This window comes from Oncorhynchus mykiss, chromosome 2, assembly GCF_013265735.2.
Source record: "Oncorhynchus mykiss isolate Arlee chromosome 2, USDA_OmykA_1.1, whole genome shotgun sequence".
Classification (NCBI taxonomy): domain Eukaryota; kingdom Metazoa; phylum Chordata; class Actinopteri; order Salmoniformes; family Salmonidae; genus Oncorhynchus; species Oncorhynchus mykiss.
This window is the reverse complement of record NC_048566.1, coordinates 79,115,351-79,131,487: the sequence shown is the minus strand read 5'-3', so window position 1 is coordinate 79,131,487 and position 16,137 is coordinate 79,115,351. Positions and strand designations below refer to the sequence as shown.

General features: G+C 40.3%; 1 protein-coding gene across 2 annotated transcripts in view; it reads right to left on the bottom strand.

The window, feature by feature from the left end:
* Positions 1-16,137, bottom strand: part of LOC110497132 (inactive serine protease PAMR1) — a 47,786-nt gene that overhangs the window by 19,872 nt on the left and 11,777 nt on the right. For both annotated transcript variants that reach the window (XM_021573107.2, XM_021573108.2), the window contains exons 2-4: positions 11,714-11,890; positions 10,126-10,251; positions 2,065-2,179 (exon numbers count right to left, since the gene is read on the bottom strand). In XM_021573107.2, the coding sequence (XP_021428782.2) occupies positions 2,065-2,179; positions 10,126-10,251; positions 11,714-11,890 (418 nt within the window). The remainder of the gene's footprint in view (positions 1-2,064; positions 2,180-10,125; positions 10,252-11,713; positions 11,891-16,137) is intronic.

Genomic DNA, 16,137 nt, shown 5'->3' with positions numbered 1-16,137 from the left:
AAAAAGGGGCTTGTGCTAATTGGCCCTGGGTTTTAGTTTTCGGGAATATCTTAGGGCCTTAAAAGTATGTGTGTGCAGCGTGTGTTGCTGTGTAACTCGCTGAGTGTGTTGTTGTCCGTCATTAGTACAGCAATAAATAAGTGTGATGTAGCCAAGAGTAGTGAGTAATAAATAGAAGATGGCCCTGCCAGTAAGGTTTAGCTGGCTGATGCAAAAACTCATAACTTTCCATTAGTCCAACTATGAGCAGAGCAACATGAAACAGAGAAGAGCACTATTTAATTCATGGTTTCTGTGGCTTGTATGTCATATAATACATAAAACAGCAGTATGAGGCCCTATTTCTTCACTTGGAGATATTTCATCAATCTCTTTCTGTCGATAGACCATGTCGTGTGACGATAGCCCAAGCGGGCCTGGAAACCTGTTTTATGTCTTTACTGTACTTGCAGACACATTTGTCATCTGATCATGGAGCTTGTCTGAGCTTGGCATGGTTGTGTAGTTTAACCTGGAACTTTATGTGTATGTGAAGAATGCTATTTTTTTACTATGGATCTATTTATTTTAACACTCAAAGCTATTACTGTATGTACTACGTATTGTGCCAACAGACTGAATGCAGCTCAATATTCAATGTGGCTTTTTTTTTTATCATAAAAGCCCTCAAATATATGCTTGCCTGTCAAAAAGTTTTATGTATTTTGGAAAAAATACATCACATAAAAAAATACATCACATAAATGAAATGCAATGACTTTTATTCAAGACTTTGTGTGGTTCCAACCTTCGTCTAGACATTGGTTCATGAAATACCTCTCATAGAACTGTGAAAACTGAAATTAAATTAGTCTTAAATGGGTCAAGTATTAATAACTATTACAGATGGTCACCAGAGAGGCCAAAGTCTAGCCTTTTCATGTCAGAGGAAAATATGACTAAGTGACACTGTTTGTTTCACAATGCTTGACTAGCCAGAACTAGCTTTCATTTAGCAACACCAGGCTTAAATGAATTAAACCTCCTAAGTATCTGACCCTTTTTTCAATTTCGCCAAAAATGACATACCCAAATCTAACTGCCTGTAGCTCAGGACCTGAAGCAAGGATATGCATATGCTTGATACCATTTGAAAGGAAACAATTTGAAGTTTGTGGAAATGTGAAATGACTGTAGGAGAATATAACACATTAGATCTGGTAAAAGATAATACAAACAAAAAAAACATGAGTTTTCAAAATATTTTTTGTTCCATCATCTTTGAAATGCAAGAGAAAGGCCATAATATATTATTGCAGTTTTGGCGCAATTTAGATTTTGTCCACTAGATGACAGCAGTTTGTTGCAAAGTTTTAGATTGATCCAGTAATACTGGACAATATTTTGTATCAAGTCTGCCCAAAGGTGCCGAATTGGTAAATTGATACATTTTTAAGTACATAACTATAGAGAAAATACAAAAATGATATGGTAATATAACATTTAAATGTACACGCTCCCACGAATGTCATACTTGATGGATCATTAACTTTTACACTAACTTTCACACATCTAGATGGCTAGGCGGGATGGGTGTGGAGCCGGAGGCAGCAGGGGTTCAAACTGTAGGACCCAGATCTTACATTTGAATATAAAAATGGATTTTATCAAACAAAACTGTGGTACATTTTATCAGTGGGACCCTCAGGATTCAAATCAGAGCAAGATTACTGAATGTAAGTACATTATTTACCTTCAGAGGTGAATGTACCAATTGATTAAAAAAATGTTGTTGTGCACTATCCTCAAACAATAGTATGGTATTTTTTCACTGTAATAGCTACTGTAAATTAGACTGTGCAGTTAAATCAACAAGAATTTAAGCTTTCTGCTCGTATAAGACATGTCTATGTCCTGGAAAGTTTGCTGTTACTGTCAATATCATGCTAATCACATTAGCGCACATTAGCTCAACCGTCCCGGTGTGGGGACACCAATCCCGTAGAGGTTTTTAAGTTCAGTGAACTAACTCGGTCTTGAAGTTCAGAGACAACCCAGGTCAAATACATGGTTGGTCACACCCACCTGAAATCGATGGTGAATGCTCGGTCCACCTGAACAGTCCACTCACAACGAGCGTTGGTGGGGTAACTCTCCAGGACTATGTGGCCCTGACGTTTACGGATCACTCCTCCACACTCTGTAAACAGGAAAAGAACCACTCAGAGCTCACACTTTACATAATTATGCAATGCAATAGGCTTTTCATTTCTTGATGTAATTGTACGTTACTGTAAAACAGCATACTAGTTGATCATTTGAATCATAATTTGGCCAGTTTCTAGTCATAATAAGTAAATCATTGTGTTGTGTAGCTCATACAGTGCCTTCAGAAAGTATTCACACCCCTTGACTTTTTCCACATTTGTGACTCATTTCAGTGAACTATGTGTATGTCGCGCCTCACTACTTCACAGGAGAGGCATTTGAACATACACTTTTTTAGAGTATGATAGATAAGGGTATGAAGGAAATTCTGCCGTTTGATTGCAAATACGCAGAGTGAGTTGAAAAGAGAACACAGAGAAGGCTGTTGTCTAAAACACCTGGCTCTGGATTACATCTTCAAACTAAGGGCAACCATGGCATTCGTGACAGAGAGGGAGAAGGGTCCATCCATATATACAATTAATATAGTCTAGCTAGCTACATTGTCAGATATTATACGTTTCTAATTTAGTCAGAAAGTCATTTTCATTTGAAGCTAAAACCTACTGTTAGCTAGCTAGCTATTTGATATAGCATGTGTTTACCAGAGACGGTAATGTGAAGAATGTGACCTGCACCATGGCTAATGGCTGGCTCATTAGCTAATGTCATGTGTATGATCTGTCTAGTAATAGTATTTGTATCCCAGAGCCATTTGCATTGCTAGTTATTGCCTAATGTTAACTAGCTAGCCAAAATTGAACCTGAATGGTTAGAAACCTGAAGTTTCATCGAGGGTAGTAATGTTATGAGTTGGGATTATGGTTAATTATTTAGCTAGCTAGCTACATGTTTAATAAACAAAATACTCTACTATGCAAGTAACAATTTCACTACATTTTCTGTAACCTGTGCATGTGACAATTCAACTTAGATTTTATTTGATATAGTATGTGTTTACCAGAGACAGTAATGTGAAGAATGTGACCTGCACCAAAGTCAAATTAGGATATAACGTTAGGTCAATGAGACAGTGTCCAAGTTCTAAAATTCTCCTGAAGAAAGCCCTGCTTTTATTTCGTCACACTAAGCTATTTTCTGTAATTGGCTCGCCATTAACTTGTAAATAATGATTTTGTTGTGAGTTTATTTTTCTGTAATAATGAAGACAAATGAGGTAAAGTGAATACGGTGTCAGCTATCTGGCATGGTCATTATTGGAACTGGCTTGCCAGCTAACTTAAAATTAGCTAGCTAGCTAACAAGCTAAAAACAAACCAAAACAGTGTTTAGAAAAGTTGCTTTTAGTTGCCTGGTTTGCTAGATTGACATACACTAAATACATATTTTAAACGGGTATATTTATTGGTGTTAAAATACACTACAGTAGTTATGCTATTTTGTACGATCAGGCTGCTGATGTCATGCCTGTAGTTTTTGTGTTTATACTTTTTCAAATTGACAAACGACAAGTTTGATGTCGGACGACAATAGCATGTTCATGATTTCACTGCAACAACTGTCAATAGACATAGTATAAACCAGCCTTTAGTCTTGAAATCTTTGGTTGTTCAGTACTCGGTCTCATATGTGAATCCTTAAAGAGATGGGTGGGACTAAGGCTTAAGAGGGTGTGAACAATGCTGAATGGGTGTAGACACAGGAGAGCTCTCCAGTAGGTTTACCAAAACATTCAAGTAAGGTTACAAATGTATCAACTTTCAAAGAAGAATTACTTTTCCATTGTTCCTCAACTGTAGTGTATGATATAACATTGTCTAGTTCTGAGTCTCTACTTTTATCCAAAGTAAAAAACATAGTTTCAAATTTTGCGACATAAGACCGAATCAAGCAGGTCGGTCACATTTTGTTGTTACTGCCTGAACTTAAAATTGATTATATTGAGATTTTGTGACACAAATCTACACACAAAACCCCATAATGTCAAAGTGGAATTATGTTTTTAGAATGTTTGCCAATTAATTAAAAATTAATAGCTAAAATGTATTGAGTCAGTAAGTATTCAACCCTTTTGTTAGGCTTAAATAAGTTTAGGAGGAAAGTAACAAGTCTCATAATATGTTGTATGGACTCACTCTGTGTGCAATAATAGTGTTTTAACATGATTTGTAAAGGACTACCCTATCTCTGTACCCAAAACATCCAATTATTTGTAACTTCCCTCAGTCAAGCAGTGTATTTCACGACAAAGAGCAGGGCGGTATTACAAGGCCTCACAAAGAAAGGCACCTATTGGTAGATGGGTAAAAATAAAATAAAGGAGACACTGAATATCCCTTTGAGCATGGTGAAGGTATTAATTACATTTTGGATGGTGTATCTATATACACAGTTACTACAAAGATACAGGCGCCCTTCCTAACTAAGTTGCCAGGGGGGAAGGAAACATCTCAGGGATTTCACCATGAGGCCATTGGTGATATTAAAACAGTTACAGCGTTTAATGGCTGTTATAGGAGAAAACTGAGGATGGATCAAAAACATTGTAATTACTCCGCAATCCTAACATAAATGACAGAGTGGAAAGAAGGAAGCCTGTGCACAATAAAAATATTCCAAAACATGCATCCTGTTTGCAATAAGGCACTAAAGTAATACTGAATACAAGGTATTATGTTTTGGGCAAATCCAACACATGACTGAGTACGTGTTTTCACGCATGGTGGTGGCTGCATCATATTATGGGTGTGCTTATCATTGGCAAGGCCTATGTAGTTTAGTTTTGGGTAAAAATAAACAGAATAGAGCTAAGCACAGATAAGATCCAAGAGGAAAACCTGGTTCAGTCTGCTTTCCATCTTTTCACCTTTCCACCTTGGTTCAGTCTGCAAATCCCTTAGAGATTTACCCAGAAAGACTCACAGCTGTAATCGATGCCAAAGGTGATTCTAACATGTATTGACGCAGGGGGTTGAATACTTACAGTATCTAATCAATATATTTTAGTGTAAAAATGAATGTAAAAAAATATACTGTTGTTGCCGGAAGTTTACATAAACTTAGGTTGGAGTCATTAAAACGTGTTTTTCAACCACTCCACAAATGTCTTGTTATAGTCTTGGCAAGTCAGTTAGGACATCTACTTTCTGCATGACACAAGTAATTTTTCCAACAATTGTTTACAGAGATTATTTAACTTATAATTCACTGTATCACAATTCCAGTGGGTCAGAAGTTTACATACACTAAGTTGACTGTGCCTTTAAACAGCTTGGAAAATTCCAGAAAATTTTGTCATGGCTTTAGAAGATTCTGATAGGCTAATTGACATAATTTGAGTCAATTGGAGGTGTACCTGTGGATGTATTTCAAGGCCTACCTTAAAACTCAGTGCCTTTTTGATTGACATCATGGGAAAATCAAAAGAAATCAGCCAAGACCTCAGAAAAAAAATTGCGGACATCCACATGTCTGGCTCATCCTTGGGAGCAATTTACAAATGCCTGACGGTACCACGTTTATCTGTACAAACAATAGTATGCAAGTATAAACACCATACACCAAACACCAACACGCAGCCGTCATACCGCTCAGGAAGGAGACACGTTCTGTCTCTTAGAGATTAACGTACTTTGGTGCGAAAAGTGCAAATAAATCCCAGAACAACAGCAAAGGACCTTGTGAATATGCTGGAGGAAACCTATATCGACATAACCTGAAAGGCCGCTCAGCAAGGAAGAAGCAACTGCTCCAAAACAGCCATTTTATTTTTTTATTTAAAAAAAAAAAAATATTATTTCACCTTTATCAGGTAGGCAAGTTGAGAACAAGTTCTCATTTACAATTGCGACCTGGCCAAGATAAAGCAAAGCAGTTCGACACATACAACGACACAGAGTTACACATGGAGTAAAACAAACATGCAGTCAATAATACAGTATAAACAAGTCTATATACGATGTAAGCAAATGAGGTGAGATAAGGGAGGTAAAGGCAAAAAAAGGCCATGGTGGCAAAGTAAATACAATATAGCAAGTAAAACACTGGAATGGTAGATTTGCAATGGAAGAATGCAAAGTAGAAATAAAAATAATGGGGTACAAAGGAGCAAAATAAATAAATCATTTAAACACAGTAGGGAAAGAGGTAGTTGTTTGGGCTAAATTATAGGTGGGCTATGTACAGGTGCAGTAATCTGTGAGCTGCTCTGACAGTTGGTGCTTAAAGCTAGTGAGGGAGATAAGTGTTTAGATTTTTGTAGTTCGTTCCAGTCATTGGCAGCAGAGAACTGGAAGGAGAGGCGGCCAAAGAAATAATACTTTTTGGGGGTGACTAGAGAGATATACCTGCTGGAGCGTGTGCTACAGGTGGGAGATGCTATGGTGACCAGCGAGCTAAGATAAGGGGGTCTTTACCTAGCAGGGTCTTGTAGATGACATGGAGCCAGTGGGTTTGGCGACGAGTATGAAGCCAGGGCCAGCCAACGAGAGCGTACAGGTCGCAATGGTGGGTAGTATATGGGGCTTTGGTGACAAAACAGATTGCATTGTGATAGACTGCATCCAATTTGTTGAGTAGGGTATTGGAGGCTATTTTGTAAATGACATCGCCAAAGTCGAGGATTGGTAGGATGGTCAGTTTTACAAGGGTATGTTTGGCAGCATGAGTGAAGGATGCTTTGTTGTGAAATTGTGAAGCCAATTCTAGATTTAACTTTGGATTGGAGATGTTTGATATGGGTCTGGAAGGAGAGTTTACAGTCTAACCAGACACCTAAGTATTTGTAGTTGTCCACATATTCTAAGTCAGAGCGGTCCAGAGTAGTGATGTTGGACAGGCGGGCAGGTGCAGGTAGCGATCAGTTGAAGAGCATGCATTTAGTTTTACTTGTATTTAAGAGCAATTGGAGGCCACGGAAGGAGAGTTGTATGGCATTGAAGCTTGCCTGGAGGGTTGTTAACACAGTGTCCAAAGAAGGGCCAGAAGTATACAGAAGGGTGTCGTCTGCGTAGAGGTGGATCAGAGACTCACCAGCAGCAAGAGCGACCTCATTGATGTATACAGAGAAGAGAGTCGGTCCAAGAATTGAACCCTGTGGCACCCCCATAGAGACTGCCAGAGGTCCGGACAGCAGACCCTCCGATTTGACACACTGAACTCTATCAGAGAAGTAGTTGGTGAACCAGGCGAGGCAATCATTTGAGAAACCAAGGCTGTCGAGTCTGCCGATGAGGATGTGCTGATTGACAGAGTCGAAAGCCTTGGCCAGATCAATGAATACAGCTGCACAGTAATGTTTCTTATCGATGGCAGTTAAGATATCGTTTAGGACCTTGAGCGTGGCTGAGGTGCACCCATGACTAGCTCTGAAACCAGATTGCATAGCAGAGAAGGTATGGTGAGATTCGAAATGGTCGGTAATCTGTTTGTTGACTTGGCTTTCGAAGACCTTAGAAAGGCATGGTAAAAAGCCAGACTACAGTTTGCAACTGCACATGGGGATGAAGATCATACTTTTGGAGAAATGTCCTCTGGTCTGATGAAACAAAAATAGAACTGTTTGGCCATAATGACCATCGTTATGTTTGGAGGAAAAAGGGGGGTGCTTGAAAGCCGAAGAACACCATCCCAACCGTGAAGCACAGAGGTGGCAGCATCATGTTGTGGGGGTGCTTTGCTGCAGGAGGGACTGGTGCACTTCACAAAATAGATGGCACCATGAGGTAGGAAAATTATGTGGATATATTAAAGAAACATTTCAAGACATCAATCAGGAAGTTAAAGCTTGGTCGCAAATGGGTCTTCCAAATGGACAAGCATACTTCCAAAGTTGTGGAAAAATGGCTTAAGGACAACAATGTGTATACAGTATATATAATTTATTCCACTCGATCGTTTACATTAAATAAATAAAATTAAATACATTTTAGTCCGACAAATCAATGGGTGTGAACACCTTCTGAAGGCACTGATCTACAGTACACACAATACCCCATAATGTCAAATTGGAATTATGTTTTTAGAAATGTTTACAAATTACACTATGTTATTGCCTTCTAGAGTTGAGGTATTGCATGTTGGTTACCAGTTACATAGTAAGAAAATGGTACACACTCGTAGAAAAAAGGGTTCCAAAAGGGTTCTTCGGCTGTCCCCATAGGAGAACCATTTTTGGTTCCAGGTAGAACACTTTTGGGTTCAATGTAGAACCCTCTGTGTAAAGGGTTCTAGCTGGAACCAAAAAGGGTTCTTCTATGGGCTCAGCCGAAGAACCGTTTAGTTTCTAGATAGCACAAAAAAAATACATGAAAAAAAGAATACATTTCCAGTGGGAGACAAATTAAAACTGCAGGCTGGAAAAAATATACAAAATACGCAGAAACCACAGGCCTGCGGCCTAGAGCCGCAAATACATGCCAAGTTTCTGCTGTTGATGAAAAGTCTTTCTACCAGTGCCTCACAGCACATTTTGTTATTTGCATATTGTTAAAGCTATACTCCAGACATGACATATCAAATGGTATTGTGAGATTCCAGGATGTTGATTAACAGTGTCTTGACTTGTTGTTTCAGCTCATTGAATGATAAAACCCAGAGGCATTTAGCTTTCATCCACCAAACATACGGTTGTGCCAGACGTCTCTCCTATAGTACACTTTAACAAAAACACAACGTGGAAGGTCACAGAAATGTTCCATTCACATAAAAAGCTTATTTTTCTAATATTTTGAACACACATTTGTTTACATCCATGTTAGTGAGCATTTATCCTTTGCCAAGATAATCCATCCATCTGACAGTTGTGGCATATCAAGAAGATGATTAAACAGCATGATCGTTACACAGGTGAACCTTGTGTAATGATCAACACAATGCTACAGATGTCACAAGTTTTGAGGGAGAGTGAAATTGGCATGCTGACTGCAGGAATGTCCACCAAAGCTGTTGCCAGAGAATATAATGTACATTTCTCTACCATAAGCAGCCTACAATGTTGTTTTAGAGAAATTGGCAGTACGTCCAACCGGCCTCACAACCACAGACCAAGTGTATGGCGTCATGTGGGCGAGTGCCTTGCAGATTTCAACATTGTGACTAGAGTGCCCCATGGTGGCGGTGGGGTTATGGTATGGGCAGGCATAAACTACGGACAATGAACAAAATGGCATTTTATCGTTTGCAATTTGAATGCACAGAGATAACGTAACAAGATCCTAAGGCCCATTGTTATGCCATTCATCCTCCTCATGTTTCAGCATGATAATGCATGGCCCCATGTTGCAAGGATTTGTATACAATTCCTGCAATTCCAATTGTTCCATGGCCTGCATACTCAGTAGAACTGTCACCTATGGAGCATGTTTGGGATGCTCTGGATTGACGTGTGCGTCAGTGTGTTCCAGTTCCCGGCAATAACCAGTTACTTCACACAGCCATTGAAGAAGAGTTGGACTACATTCCACAGGACACAATCAACAGCCTGATCCACTACGAGAACGAGATGTGTCACGCTGCATGAGGCAAATGGTGTCACACCAGATCCTGACTGTTTTTCTGATCCACACCTCTACCTCTTTTTTAATTATCTGTGAACAACAAATTCGTAAATGTATTCCTAGTCATATGAAATCCATAGATTAGGGCCTAATGAATGAATTTCAATTGACAGATTTTTTTTATATGAACTATAATTCAGTACAATCTTAGAAATTGTTGCATGTTGCATTTCTATTTTTGTTCAGTTTAACTGGGTTGAAGGTAGAAGGTATGTGCCTATAGGCATGGAAGGAAAGCTAGTGGAAGTTGCCTATAAACTTGATACAGGGTCATATATTATTTAATCCCCCTAATGGTTTTTGTTTGAACTGGGGGAATAAGGTAAACTGATCCTAGATCTGTGGTTAAGGGTGAGTTTTACCCGTAACCATGCTGGGAGGTAATGTGGGTAGAGGTATATGGGAGAAGGAGTGAACTCACTCAAGCAGTCACCGCCTGACCAGCCGGGTCGACACTCAGCACAGTACTTCCCCTTGACGAAGAAATCATCTCTGGGCCCCCACGTCCCATTGTTACACCGCTTACAGTTCTCAAATATGCTGCAACCTAAGACAGAGAGAGGAGAGAAAAGAAAAGAAAGAGGGTGAATGTGAGGAGGAAGAGACAAAGAGTGAGAGGTTATATAGTGCTGATTGAACACTAAAAGATCTAAAACCTCTTCACCATAAGGGTGATGCATTCAGTCACAGTCTTGGTTTGACCGTTCCCAATGACAGTTCGGTTACAATCAGCCACATACCTCTACTGTTTTCCACTCAGTGACTGTTTTCTTTTTAGCTCAGTCCTGCTAAACTCATCAGGCTCATCATCTACTGTACCAGGGTAACTAAACAACAAAAACACATGTATTCTTCCTGAAATAGAAATGTCCAGAAAACCCCCAGAAGGACTGAGTTTCAGATGTATTTTCACTTTGGGGGTTCTGTGGTGCTCAGCAGTGCAGACATCCTGGGGACAGGCTGGGAGTCAGGGATATGGGTGTCAGGGATATGGGAGTCAGGGATATGGGTGTCAGGGATATGGGTGTCAGGGATATGGGTGTCAGGGATGCAGCAGCAGGATAGTGTAAACATCACATGACTTTACCATGTCTCCTCCTCCATACAGTATCCTCAGAGTGGAAAGGGATGCGCGTGCATGTGTATGTGTCAATAATGTGTGGGTGTCTGGCCAATAGTTCAGGCCGAGGAGTACATATGATTTGAAGATGAAGCAGATTTAAGAATATATGTTGATAAAGAGAAAGTATTAGCATATTCCCATAGGCCATTCATGCAACAACTTGAGGTGAAATATTATATCTACTCATTGTGCTTTTTCAGCAATACGTTTTCACGTAGGTTATTTATGCTGTATTAAAAATTGTTGGCCTTTTAAAAACACATTTCATACGTCATTTTACTTTAGACTTCCTCCAGAACCTTTCGCGCAGCTTTGATTCTATAAGGAAATAAATTATGAAGTGCAACACGCTGGAGAGATGAGAGTTGCAGGCAATGTTTCGCAAACCATAAACCCGGGCCGGCTCAACCCAAATCAACTCATAGAATATTAGGCCCAGGCTGAAAATCTTCTTCACATGACGTTTTCTTTTGTGGGTGCAGGAGAATTAACGAAGAGGCACCACAACTTGAACTTTGGTCTTGTACATTGCAAAAAGTGATAGTAATTTTTCATGCCACAAGTGGTACTGGATCCGGCCAATTAGGTTCCGGAATAAAACAGTCCAAAATGAACAGGTGCCGGATCTTGTTCCGGCAGTATCCGACTCAAATTAAGCACTGCTCATGAGGTATTGGTCGGTCACATGCATGAACCAAATGTTAATGATTAATTCATGATGAATAATGAATAATGTATCTGACCATGTTGTTGTCAATAAAATTGAGTACACAGCATGCAGGAATGCATTCAACCAGTCCTCCACGGGTTTACCAGATAAAAAAAAACTAAATGGATAGACATCCCAGGTTTTGCGCCAGCATGGTGGTGTGCTGGACAGGTTTACCTGGGTGGATGATGCAGGGGTCACACTCGTTGAGGGCGTTGCGGCAGCAAGGCACAGCGTAGCCAACGGGGGTGCCTTGGAGGGGACACTTACAGCGGATCACGTCGTACTCACAGCAGCCCCGACACATGACGTTCCACTCTGGGCCCGGACACTGGTTATATAGGTACCTGTAGTCTGTGAACCAACCAGTACATCAGGGTCAAATACATAAGTCAGACACTTTCAAATACTTTAAAGTATTAGCTTGGAGTTTTTGGAACTATTCCATTATCCTGGCAGCCTATAGCTGGTATTTATTAAAGTGAGGGTGATGGAGAAGACTGGATCCGGAGTTCTATTTCCAAAATTAATTTACTTAATGGGGAAATCCAATCCATATTTTCCTCCTCTGCCTACTCATCTGTGTATGTTTTGTCATTTTCTTTTACATCAGACATCATTAATTTGGTAATAACAGCTAGTTTTCAGTCCCCCCCCCCCCACACACACACTCAGACCACTCCCAGACAGCCCTAGCAAATTCTTGCATGAGAAATTGCTCTTTGCTAAGAAGACATTTCATTTTTTTCTAAACCTTTTAATTGAAAACAATCACAGTAAGAAACTTCATTGTTACCCAGAAATGATGAGGAACATTCATTTAGTAAGACAATTCTCTCTCTCTCTCTTGCTCTCTGTCTCTCTTGCTCTCTCTCTCTCTCGCTCTTCAGGTTTTATTGGCATTGGAAACATATGTTATCATTGCCAAATCAAGTGAAATAAAAAATCACAAATTAACAGTTAACATTAAACACACAAAAGTCTCAAAAGAGAAAAACATTTAAAATGTTAAATTATTAACTATGTTTAAAAATAAATACAAAACGAGTGCATCAGTACAGGCTGTCCGTCGATCGATACACCCTAAGTAAATTATCAAATAGCCTATAAATGAAGATAAAATAGCTCACAGACTTATTCAACTAATCATACCTTACACAACTTGCTGGCTCCACTAGGGCCCGCTCAGTAAGCCCGTGTGTGTGCAAGAGCGTGTGCTGTGTGTGGAAAAAGTAGAAGTACACATGAGAGGGCAATAGGGGGGACCCACGCCTCAACCTCTACCAAGAGAGGCTGTTGGACCAGGACATGAGGAGGGAGAGGTCGCCTGGCCGGGGTTTCGAGGAGCAGCAGCCTGGATTAAAGACTTCAACATACATGTTTCCAGTTTTCATATGAGGTGTAAATTCAGGCAATGAGGCCTGAACTGTTCAATTTATTAAGAAGCTCTCTGGCTCCTCTTTTTGACCCGAAGTCCTGTTGCTGTGCAGGTCTGTCATGGTAACAACCTCAGCAGTATGTTATTATGCTTTAGCCCACACATACACACACACCAATACACACGCAGAGTATGTGACTAAGTGTTGAGGCTTTGATTCATCTGTGAGAGTCTGTTTGAGGACAGTCAGCTGGACAGGATGTACAGATGTCCTGTAATGCCGTTAGAAATCACTCCTAACAGTTCCCACATCTCTCTGGCCCTGTAACATTAATGAACTCATAAATTATATTCTACTCCTGGGAAGATCTGCACTTCTCCTTAAGAATCTAATCTCTGCCATCCAAGAACAGTTTAGGAATGGCATACTATTCTATATTAATCACTCTGAGAATGGATTACATAAGAGGCCAGGTCAAATGTATTATCAGTGCTAAGTGAAGACAGTTAATGGCGCTGCTTTCATACTTTGTTTGGAAAAATCAATGAGTGATTTTGCAATTCTCTTTGTTTTGGATCCGTTGTTCTTTGGCTGACGTATTATTGCTGTGGTAACCCTGAAAAGAAGGGTTACGGCAAATGTAAAACAACAAAACAATATGTTCTACTCAGTGAGAACAGGGAGGGATGTCTAAACAGGGCGTAGTCTACACAGGGCATGCATTATTAACATAATGTCTATGACCTCAGGATTCCAGTATAATTCCAGTATGATGCTATTACTCATGTAAACACCAGCCCCTTGCTCAACAAGCCTGTCCCTCCCCTTCAATAACCCCCAGATGGTTTTATGTGTTCAAAACACATGTGGCCTAGAACTCTTGTTCTCATCCATACTCTCTTCTCTTCTGTAATGTATGATGTCTTCAGATTTGACCGGTTGTCTGCTTCTCCCTGACTAAAAATGAGTAACTCATAGTGTCTACTTATATTGACATTTTTGTGGATTTCCTAGTCTGAAAACCACAAGCATCCTCCTCGGCATGGCCTCGTTTGGAGGGACGGGGACGGGGACGGGGGACGGACGGGGGACGGGGGGGACGGGGGGGGGGGGCAGAGACAGGGAGAGCAACTGAGAGAGATAGCATAAGAGAAGTACAAATGAGAGGGGGGGTGACCCACGGGAGAGTTCGCCTGGGCCAGGTTTTCGAGGAGCAGAAGCATGGAGTTCGCAAGAGACTCTACACCAGCTCTGGTCGCATGACCCTCACCATAGTCACACCTTGTCTCTCTCTCCCTCTTTCTTTCTTGCTCTCTCTTCTTAACTTATCTTTTCTCCCTGTCTCTCCCTGCATTTAAGACTTCAGCATAAATGGTTAAAGAGCATGTAGGGATATTTGAGAAATCTCCACATTCAGCCTGCCTCACCAGCATTGTTACTGGAGTCAATTACTCATACATTTAACCAGACCGCATCAGAAGCATGCTCACTATAAATGACCACATTCCACAGAATGAACATAATAACCGTGTTAAATGTATTTGTATCTGACCTGTTTGTGTATTTTATTTAAGCCAACACGTCTCAGCCTTACAGCATTCCGTTTTGACCAACTTCCATTTATCCTCCAGCAGTGGCTGAATACCTTTTCACGTATCCAGTCGTTTTTTCTATTCACGCATCTAGGTTAGACGGCAAGGTAGCAACAATGAACCCTAGGCTTTTATAAGAACTACAATAGAAGGTCTACTTTGTCCTTGTCTCATATTCTGCAGAGCTCGGTACTAAGTGCACTACCAGCAGCAGTCTGGAGGGGATCCATGGTGGAGGCGACAGTGACTGGAGCCTGTGATTTCTATGGCATCTTTTAAGTGTCTGTGTAGACTAATCTAGCCCCCGTGGTTATGGACCTGGACTCCACCCAGACTCACGTCTGCTACACTCACTGATCTACAGCAATGTACAGCAGTATAGACGCTAGGGCGGTAAAAACTGTCAAATAGTCATCCTCGTTGATATGATTAAAGAATATAGTGGATTACACAAGATTATAAAATGGGTTGTTTGTATCCTGGACACAAAGTACCATGAAGTGTTAAGGCTGGTTAACAGTCCATCTAGTTAGCTACTTGGCTAGCCATTTCAAATAATGAGAATAGCTGACAATGTCTTAACTTTAGCTACTTTTATTAATTATTAGAGGAAAATAAACCCACAACATCATCATTATTTACATGGTTATGTCGAGCTTCCTGAAAATAACTCACACTGTGATGAAATAAAAGTGGACAATTATATCTGAGAATATTAGGCCACCTGCACAGGAGGATTTGGTCTGGTTGCAGTGGCTGTTCGATAACACAACAATATCCTTTTTTTATGTCTGTGTGACAAGGAAGATCATCGCAGTGACGGTCTACAGACATTCCGGAGTATAAATTAAATGCGTTTTGACCAGTGACACTTGTCATATTCTAATTGTCTACAGACATGTCATTAGACCAATTAATCTCATAATTCCACTGTCCCGCAGTCCAGGCAGGAAATTCATCAACTTCCTCTTCCTTGGGGAAAAAAGCGTGTACACATTATTTTTCCATGCTACTGCTTGGTTTACAACAGTTGTGGGTTGTATAAACCTACCTGTCTGCCTTTATGACCTGTGCAGCAAAGTATCATTTTACAAATGTCAGTAGGATAGCTATCCCAACAATGAACATGAAACAAATAATTCACCATGGAAACTGTAAACTCTCAGAATTTCCTTAATTCATTTACCAGCGTAGTGCGGCCTATGCACACCTATTGGATATGTATTCAATTATTTATTTAAGTTCTTGTCTCTCATCATCATTGAATCTCAAGCTACATGCCAAAGATTTGTTCAGCGTAGCAACGTCGAATGAATAGAACGTATATACTACTGTATATATATATATATATATATATATAAAACGTCCCACAGTTGACAGTGCTCCATCAACTACTACCCCTTCTGATATGTTCGTTAGATGGTGAGAAGCCGAACTTGTGAATTGTTGGTCTCTATCCAGCCACATCACCTGTGATACAAGTTTGTATTCGACGTCCATCCATGTCTGAGGACGTCGGGAGATGACGTGGAAACCGGCCTCTAGGGGCAACAGTGAGCGCTGTTTCCTTCAAGTAGGTTTTGGTTTTGGTAGGGCGTTATAGATGGGCATAAGCATCTGCCTCTGATTC